The 9360-nt window shown below is 41.1% G+C and overlaps 1 protein-coding gene across 1 annotated transcript; it reads left to right on the top strand.

Annotated features, from left to right (window-relative positions):
• The first annotated feature begins 137 nt into the window (after window positions 1-137).
• Window positions 138-8834, top strand: DHCR7 (7-dehydrocholesterol reductase). The gene is made up of 8 exons (XM_080345226.1): window positions 138-228; window positions 3201-3304; window positions 4159-4381; window positions 5115-5205; window positions 5859-6072; window positions 6384-6588; window positions 7420-7551; window positions 8115-8834. The coding sequence occupies exons 2-8, from the start codon at window positions 3207-3209 to the stop codon at window positions 8577-8579; spliced, it is 1428 nt and encodes a 475-aa protein (XP_080201352.1). The 5' UTR covers window positions 138-228; window positions 3201-3206; the 3' UTR covers window positions 8580-8834.
• The last annotated feature ends 526 nt before the right edge of the window (window positions 8835-9360 follow it).

The raw sequence follows: 9360 nt of genomic DNA, 5'->3' as shown, positions 1-9360 counted from the left end.
TGAGTGCGCTCAACCAATCAGGTGGCGCAGAGGGGCGGGTGGCGAGGTGCTGATTGGTCAGCGCGGCGGGGAGGGGAGAGGCCGCCCTGAGGTGAGCGTCGCACCGCATCGCATCGTGTCGCCGTCGGTACCGGCGGGGCGGGCAGGGCAGCGCCGGGTTGTGCCTCAGTGACCGGAGAACAGCGGAAACAGCAGCACCGGACGGGTGGTACCGCGGAGCTGCTGCTGGTAAGTTGGCAGCGGGCAGCGTTCCCCCGACCGGCGAGTCTACCCGTGCGCGGGGGGCTCGGGCTCGTCCCTCACGGAGAACCGCGTTGGGCCTTGTCGGGGAGCGGGTGGTGCTCGGCCGGCGGCTCGGAGCTTGTGTCTAATTTGTGGGGAGCTTGTGTCTGATTTGTGGGGTACCCCCGGTAATGCTCCCCAAGTGTGAGGGATGAGCGGCCCGATATGCTGCTCTGCTCCTCCTGCGCAAAACACGAGGCTCTGCGGAATATTGCACATTAGCGAGGTATTTTCATTTAAAATATATATTAATGAACGCGACTCTGCCTTGTTTTTATAGAACAAAAATCTAAAAGTGGGCGTTTTATCACAGATTCCCCTCACTAAGTCCGGAGTGTGCCGATAAAAAGCACCGAGCACATGTAATTAATCCTTGACAGGACTTTGTGTGAACTTCGCTCTGTGAACTCATGTCAGATATTTGGCTTAGGCAGCAGACAGAGAGAGCGTCCATGTGAACTGGGTGGTTGGCATGATTATGCCTTTATCACAGTCTAAGCAGTAATGCAGTAACTTATCATTAAACCCTGATGTTTGGACCCGGAGGAACAGCGCATCTCTGGAGTTCTCTGTGCAGGTGATAACTTGAACTGTGAATTTTGCTTCTGGCTCTTGTTAAGAAGCTGAGTTTAGAAAAGCAATATTTGGGGTGTGTTTAGTGGGGTAACAGGAAGCTTGCGTTTACAGAAATTGAAATAGTTACTAACAGGAGTATGACTTCAGTGGGAGCCTTGATCCAGAAATAGTAGCATGTGTTGGGCATAGCTCTGAACATGAGAGGTTGTTAACTGCCAGCACAGCTGTCTGTCAGACTGGGGTGTATGTTTAGGGGAATATTCCTAAGCAGGCACTTGTTTAAGTTGCTTTGTTGAAAGGCAAAATTTGGTGGTGATTGTTGGTCTTTAAATAGGTTGGAAGCACGGACCCCTTATACAGAATAGTTGGGGTTGGAAGGGACCTCTGGAGATCATCCATTCCAACCCACCTGCTAAAGCAGGTCCACCCAGAGCAGATCACACAGGAAGGTGACCAGGCTGGTTTTGAATGTCTCAGAGAAGGAGACTCCACAGCCTCTCTGGGCAGCCTGTTCCAGGGCTCTGGCACCTCAAAGTAAAGACATTTCTCCTCAGATTCAGATGGAACCTCCATCTGTGCCTACCACCCCTCATCCTACCTCTGGGCACCACTGAAAAGAGTCTGGTTCATCCTCTTGACACCCACCCTTGAGATATTTATGAACATTGCTGAGATCCCCTCTCAGCTTCTCTTCTCCAGGAGGAGAAGACCTGTTGAACGCCAGCCTTTCTCATCTAGCCCATTCCCAGTTTTAGCAATTGGGATTTTCTGCAGCGTCTGGTAGGACTAATGATAAACTGGGTGTATGCACAAACTGGGTCTTGCACGAAACCGCAGGGGTGGCCAGCGGCTTTGCACAAGTGCTCAGCAGACTCAGCATAGTTTGCAAATCTAGGACACTGAGCTCTTCAAAGCTGCTGCGCTGTTTGGCTACTTAAGAGCCTGAAACAAAACTGAGCACCATGAAAATTCCCAACCTAGGATTTATTTGCTGGATGTCTTAGAAAAGAGGCCTGGTTTCTCAATAGGACTGACAAATCATGTGGAATCCTTGGAAATATTCAAAATTTAACTGGGCAAGGGTCTGAGCAACTTGTCTCAAGTTGTCCTTGCTCTGAGCAGGGGCCAGTGAGGTCGGGCTAAATGACATCAAAGGTTTCATTGACCTAAATATTTCCAATTCTGATGAATAAGAGTCTATCTTGGCAAAATTCTTACTAGTATTGTAACCGTTCTTTATAAGAATTTGCATTACTGTTACTAGGCAAATGTAAATAACTGAAGTAAGCTCCCGCACTCTAACTGCGATACAGTGGATCTCCTGTCCTGCCTCTTTCTTCTTGTATGTGATCAATAACCTCCTCTTGAGGTTTGTGTGTTATGTGCTTGTCACGAAAGTATTGATACCTGGAAAGATGTAGACTTCTGGCTTAAATCTGAGCTCAAATTTGGCTCAAATCTAAGCTGTGAGAGTGCAGCCTGGTAGTGTCCTCAGGGCCATGACAATGTGTTATAATCTGTGTTTCAGTGGAAATAACTGATAGTTTCTAGTTTGAGTTAAAACAGCAAAGCCTGAAAAGGTACAAAACTAACAAGTGTTAGCAAATTGCCCCTGAATGGCAAACTACAACACCCCATGTGTTTTAGAGTCTGTATCTTCCCACAAGATAAAGTTTAGGAAGAATAAATACCATTTTTTGGAATGGAGGATTACCAGATGTTCAGACTATGAGATGATGATCTTTGACAAAAGTATTTAAGCAAAGCAAAAGAAAGCTACAATGCATGTCCAACAGAGAGGATCATTTGTTGCCTAGTAAGTTGTTCTCTGTTCCCACTAATTTCTGATTTAGATGGGATTATAAACTGTCATCTTGTTTTCTCTGGTATCACTAATGTATATGGAACAAGGGGCCAAAGGTAAAGTACATAATTTGCCAAGGTCCAGTACATGTAATGTTACTCCAGTAGTGATTTATCTAATTAAGGCAAGTAATCAGTTACATTACTTTATTTTCAGGGATTTATAAGAACATGGCAAAACAGAAAAGTTTTTTTCCCTTTGCATCTCACATATAAGTATTAAGCCGTATATTATATCCAGTTAGCAAGAAGTTTAATGGACTGCTTTGACTTCAGTGTTTGGTTATGTTTTGCTGAATATAAGATCATAAGGAACTGGGAAATATTTTCATCCTTCCTACCCTCCTCCCCACATTTCTTGTAATCAGAAGGCTATATAGTAGTTTTAAATAACTTTTATTTGTGTTTCTCTTCTGTAGAGACATAAGAATTACTGAGAACCAGATGGAGTAATACAACAAGTATTTTCTTTCGTACAGGACACCATGGCAGCCCATCAGGATAAAAAACCTTCTGGAGAAAGAAACCGCAAAAGCACCCAAAATGGTTCTCGAACACCTCAAGTCCAGTGGGGAAGAGCATGGTGAGAGAAACTGATGGCCCTCATTAGTCATTGCAAATTGGTTCATACTTACTCTTATAGATACTACATTCCTTTTAAACCTCCCTCTATAAGTAACAGATTATTACATTGCCCTTCAGTTGAAAGCTCATGGGTGATGAGCTGCAGTAACAGATGCCAAAGAAGAGTTCTTCAAAATGTTAAGGATGTAGAGCTTGCTAGATGGCTTGGGTTAAAACACAGTCCTCCTTGCAAAAAAAGTATAACAAATAATAAAAATCAGTAAAATTTGTAGTTCCTTCAAGGGCTGAACAAAATATTGCCTGAGATTTTAACAAACAGGCATCCATCAGTGGTTTTGCCAGCTGACATCTACTGTAGCAAGATTTATTACTCATCTCTCCGTTCTCAAAGAGTTGTGCGAAAATTAGTTTTGTATTGCAGCTGGAAACATCTGTGGGTGTTTATAGGGCTTCTTACCACAGCGTGTGGTAGAACAAGTTCAGCTTCTGGCTGTTCACGGTCCATCTTTTCTGTGTTTCCAAATTTTGCATAATATTCTTGTGACTGTTACCACTTCCAGCTGAACACTCTACCAGTTACACCCATGATTGCCATCAAAACCACAAAGGCTGCAATAATAAACTGCTTTTTGGAGGGGAGTTATTATTTATTCTGTTGCTCTGCTTAACTAGCATAGATAACAGTTTGTGGTAAAGTATGTAACATGCTAAGTTATTTGACCCAAAGAAATGTATGTGCCCTGAAAACATTTTCAGTTTTCATCTCGTTAGTCTAGAAGGTGCACTGAAAAAATTGCCTGACCGTTCTAACCAAAAGCTGGAGAAAACAATAAAGCTGTGTTTGGATTACAGGGAAGTGGACTGGTTTTCCTTGGCAAGCGTCATTTTCCTGCTCATGTTTGCGCCCCTTATCGTATATTACTTCATAATGTCCTGCGACCAGTATCAGTGCTCTCTAACCGATCCACTCGTTGACTTGCTCACGGGGAATAAACATCTGTCTGACATCTGGAACAAGACTCCTGTGCTGACCTATAAGGCTGCTGGCATGTATACCCTGTGGATCGCTTTCCAGGTACGTTATTGAATTATCTTGATGTAGTGGCTGGATTTTAAAACAGCTGTTCAATTAATCCTTTTACAGGAAGGATAATGGAATGTCACGCTTGCATTTACTCTTTGGTGTTTCTTACTTGCCATGGCTTTTTGGAATCCAGACGAAGCTTATAAACTTGACAAATAAATACGTGGGGAATATACACAAATATTCCTTGTGTGACATATTCCTTGATGTGGGAAAAAAAAACCCAACTATGTAACAACAATACCTATTTGTTTTAAATAAATACACAAGAAATATATCACAAATTAACACAGCAGAAGGGGTGATATATTCTATAGACAGTAAAAAAACATTGACATCAGAAATACAACTTATATTTGTAAAATATCTTCAGACTTAGCAAACTACTCCATTGTTTTTTCCATTTTGGAAAACAACTTACCTATAACACAGATGAAGTTCAAAATAAAAGGAGAAGGACCTGAATCTTGTTACTAACTGTCCCGCCTCGCTACCAAAAAAGATTGACAACCACACATGAAGTACAAGTTCAGAATTGTTTAATAGCTTGCACATGTTACTAGTCTAAAATCACAACAGCTAAATCTTGCCATATTTACTTATCCAATACTTAATTGAAACTGCTGTGTGTAACATTTGATATGTGTATGAAAGGGGTAGTGTCTTGGGGGGGTTTGTCTTGCCTGTTCTAGCTATTAATATTAATATATTCTATGTCTTCTAGGTGGTTTTGTATGTGTTCATTCCTGACTTTTGCCATAAATTTCTTCCTGGATATGTAGGAGGTGTCCAAGAAGGTGCCATCACCCCTGCTGGTAAGTTCTTCGTTAGAATATATGCACACCATACAATCTTTTAAGATTATAGTATTTTTGTACTTACAATCTGTAATAATCCACATGTATCTGGAGGAGGTGTGGAAATAAGTGCTTTCACCTTCCTCTTATGTTTACTTCAAACAAAAATGAAAGCAAGCTACATTGTCTTTTAGAATAAATGCTACAATATCTATCTCTTGCTGTTAGTAAAACTATTGATATGGCAGGTACCACACTGGTATGGGAAAAATACAGATTGATAATTTTGGCACTTAAAATCAGCAGTGGACTATTGCCAGCATTCGTCAATGCAGTTGTACTTGCCGAAGCTAAATTAACCCACAAGACTTGAACAAAAAGCATGGTGTGAACTAAGTGTGAGAAAGGGTGACTTGTTACCTTAGTCAGTTTTAGGGGAGATGCCAAATTCACTGTTTTGTGAAGAGGAAAAACTCAGCCTAACAAAGCCTGATGGTTATAGCAGAGTCAAATGAAACTTTCAGAAAAGTGCCACAAGACTTTTAATTGGGAGAGTGAGGTCGTTTCGTAAGTATTTATTTGAGCTTCTATATATTGTATGCATATCTATATTAATAAAAAGCTGTGTTAGTGCAGAGTCACTAACATGCAATTTTTTCTTCATCTTTTAGGTGTAGTGAATAAGTATGAAATCAATGGACTTCAGGCTTGGATCATTACCCATGTGCTTTGGTTTGCAAATGCCTATTACTTCCACTTCTTCTCACCTACCATCATTTTTGACAACTGGATTCCTCTCCTGTGGTGTGCCAATATCCTGGGCTACATAGTTTCCACATTTGCCTTGATTAAAGGCTATTTTTTCCCTACCAGTGCCACAGACTGGTAAGTGATTTTCAATAATAAGACAATAAGACACTAGGTAATCGGACATATAAATCGAATGCTGCAAAGAATAAGAATGACAGGATATATTTTATATATGACTGTGGCTCTTTGCTTTGTTAGCACCATGTGTTAGCACCATAGCAGCACATGCCATGTTATCTTACCTTTCACAACATTATACGGTTTTATGATTTTTATTATCATTACATCAAGTGCCTTAGGAAATCATCTGGAATGTGTAGTCAGGTTAGTGATTACCTGTATTTGTGTGTAACTGCGAACATTTCTATTTTCTTAATGCTTTCTAGCAAATTCACTGGCAACTTCTTTTACGACTACATGATGGGGATTGAATTTAACCCTCGAATAGGAAAGTGGTTTGATTTCAAGCTGTTCTTCAACGGGCGTCCTGGTATTGTAGCCTGGACTCTAATCAACCTTTCCTATGCTGCTAAACAACAGGAGCTGTACGGTCAAGTAACCAACTCCATGATCCTCGTCAATGTCCTTCAGGTAAATTCAGAGGAGAGAAATAAGAAACCAATTTGGAAATAAACTAGGAATAAAGTAGAAACATCTCCTTGCATTGAAATTGAACTTACACAATTTTTCCTAGCCTGACCAACCTCATTGAGTGATGATGCACTGGAACTTGCTTCTTTGGACACTTGTATTCATTTATTTGGACACTTGTATTCATTCCAAGTGCCACCAGTGGCACGGTCATGTCTGTACCAGCAGATTTCAGTGTAAACTTAATTGAAGAGGTACTTTTCTGAGCCTGTGTTCTGGAAACCGGCATAGCCTGATCTTCGATACAAAGAGAACAATGATGAATTCTTATTTGGTTTTGTTTTCTATTGTTGTTGTTTTGTTGTTTCGCTTTGTGTGTGTGAGACATGCAGAACTACACGTCTCTACACCTAAAGATAGCCAGTCGGGTACTGAAGAAACCGCAAAGTAATAAGTACAGATAATAGTTTGGATTTATTCGTTACTATGTGTAAATGGGTCTGTTCTCGCTCTCTGTAAGCATGTGACTCTTTAAGCTGGATACAGGGATGGTCAAACACGACTCTAATCCCTAAGCACATGTCCTTATAGTGGCACACTTGCCTTAGTTATCTTCATTAATATTGCTTTGCATTACTTATTTGCTTAATCTATAGAGACGTATTTGTGTGATATGTTGCTTTTAATACCCTTTTTTGAACTGTTAAAATAAAAGCACAAGTCGGTTATGAGGTCATATCACAGGATAGCACAGAAAAATTAGGCTGATGCTGTTAAACAGGATGACTGGTGACAGTCGTGTGTTGTTAATGTGAAACTATTCTGTTTCAGGGTATCTATGTTTTGGACTTCTTCTGGAATGAAGCTTGGTATTTGAAAACCATTGATATCTGCCACGATCATTTTGGCTGGTATTTGGGCTGGGGAGACTGTGTTTGGTTGCCTTACCTCTATACTTTGCAGGTAAAAATGTAAAACTGTCCAGAAACATTATCCCCAGCAGTTTGGTTTGTATCCTAAATTGTTGCTAGACAGTTTGAATGTTGAGTAACCATTTCAACATCCTTTGTAACAATTTACTTTAGGAAGTCTTACTATCCCTGCATGGAATTGACATCTATTCCTGTCCTTTCCTCCTTTTGTGCCCTTTTCTGTCACTGTCTATTGCATCTGTGTATTTTTATCAATCCTTTCAGTGCCTTTTTGTATTCCTTCATGTTCAGAGTTTGGTTTTCGGTGGGTGGTGGGTTGGTTGGTTGTTTTTTTTCCTTCTGTCCTGGTTTGTGTGCATCTTTGCTCTCTGTCTCTCGTTCCACCTACAAAATGCTATTTTGGTGAGAGACAGAGAAAGAAAACATGGGATGCAGAGTTTTCCGAAAATCGTCCATGTTTTTACTGATAGGGTGGATTTTCCTATTCTTTCTACTAGTCTATTCTGGGTCACTGTAGGTCAGTGAGTTAGTCTGGCATCCTGAGCGTGTATTTAAAGTAAATCACTGATTGTCTCTTGTTTTCTTCCCCCCCAGGGTTTGTATCTGGTTAACCACCCTGTCCATCTGGGCACAGCTAATGCCGTAGGGATCTTGATGTTGGGTTTGATCGGCTATTACATCTTCAGGGTGACCAACCACCAGAAGGACCTATTCCGTCGTACCAACGGCAACTGCAAGATCTGGGGGAAGAAACCGGAATATATCGAGTGTTCCTACATGTCCATGGACGGGACCAAGCACTACAGCAAACTGATGACCTCGGGATTCTGGGGGTGGGCGCGACATTTTAACTACACGGGAGATTTGATGGGCTCCCTGGCCTATTGCCTGACTTGTGGGTTTGACCACATCTTGCCTTATTTCTACATCATTTATATGACTATTCTGCTGACCCACCGCTGCATTAGGGATGAACACCGTTGCTTCAGCAAATACGGGAAGGACTGGAAGCACTACACTGCTGCCGTGCCTTACCGGCTCGTACCAGGAATATTTTAAAGCGAACACAGAATCCGGGGGAAAGAAAAAAGAAAATCGAGATTCAAAGAGTTTATCCACACAGTTAAACTAACAAAAACACTTTGTGAGGGACGCTTGTACTGCGGTGAAGGAAAAAAGGTGGCTGAACAATAATCCTTGCTGTACTGAAGGAACATGTAGGCAGACAGTATTTAAAGTAAATTAAATGAGACACTGAAATGATCTAATTTTTTAGGAGACTCTTTTACTTGGAACTTTGTTCTTTTTTTTTTTCCCCTCTCAAAATTAACTTGGAATTGAAGAAATCTTGTGTGAATTGAGACTCCTGACATGTCCCAAAGCTGGGAGGAGAGGCCTCACCCTTCAGAGTAGCAGGGTTCTAGAACCAGTTTCCAGTGACTCACAGAAGGAAAATAATGGCCTGATCTCTTTGTGAAATAACTTGTATGATGTGGTTGCTTGTGAAAGTCATAACCCACAGTCATTAACTCCTCAAAGGAGGTTTTATTGTTTGCTGCTTCTCAAGAGGTTAATTGGAGTAATACTGAACTGGGGAGCCTGATCCTAAACTGCTGTGTGGGAATATTGTTACAATGTAGTATAAATATTTGTGAAAGCTGGTGGAAATTATTATAGGTCAAAAGTTACATCAGTTTATGGCACCTGAGATTATGGTGCACGACTGAGTATTATTTTAATACTGAAACCAAACTTGGCTTGTGAAGATACTGAGCATACAATGACTTCATTAGTGTGGGTAAAAAACTGCATTCTCTGTTGTTTGTATAAAATCATGTTT

Source organism: Nesoenas mayeri, assembly GCF_963082525.1.
Source record: "Nesoenas mayeri genome assembly, chromosome: 5".
NCBI lineage: Eukaryota > Metazoa > Chordata > Aves > Columbiformes > Columbidae > Nesoenas > Nesoenas mayeri.
Note: the sequence above shows the minus strand (reverse complement) of the source record. Positions and strands in the feature narration are given on the sequence as shown.

What these genes read in the sequence shown, in the direction of transcription:
- DHCR7 (XM_080345226.1), top strand. Translation starts at nt 3,207, where the DNA reads ATGGCAGCCCATCAGGATAAAAAACCTTCTGGAGAAAGAAACCGCAAA. An exon ending in GTCCAGTGGGGAAGAGCATG is followed by an intron (nt 3,305 to 4,158) that starts GTGAGAGAAACT and finishes TTTGGATTACAG; the next exon opens with GGAAGTGGACTGGTTTTCCT. An exon ending in CTTACCTCTATACTTTGCAG is followed by an intron (nt 7,552 to 8,114) that starts GTAAAAATGTAA and finishes CTTCCCCCCCAG; the next exon opens with GGTTTGTATCTGGTTAACCA.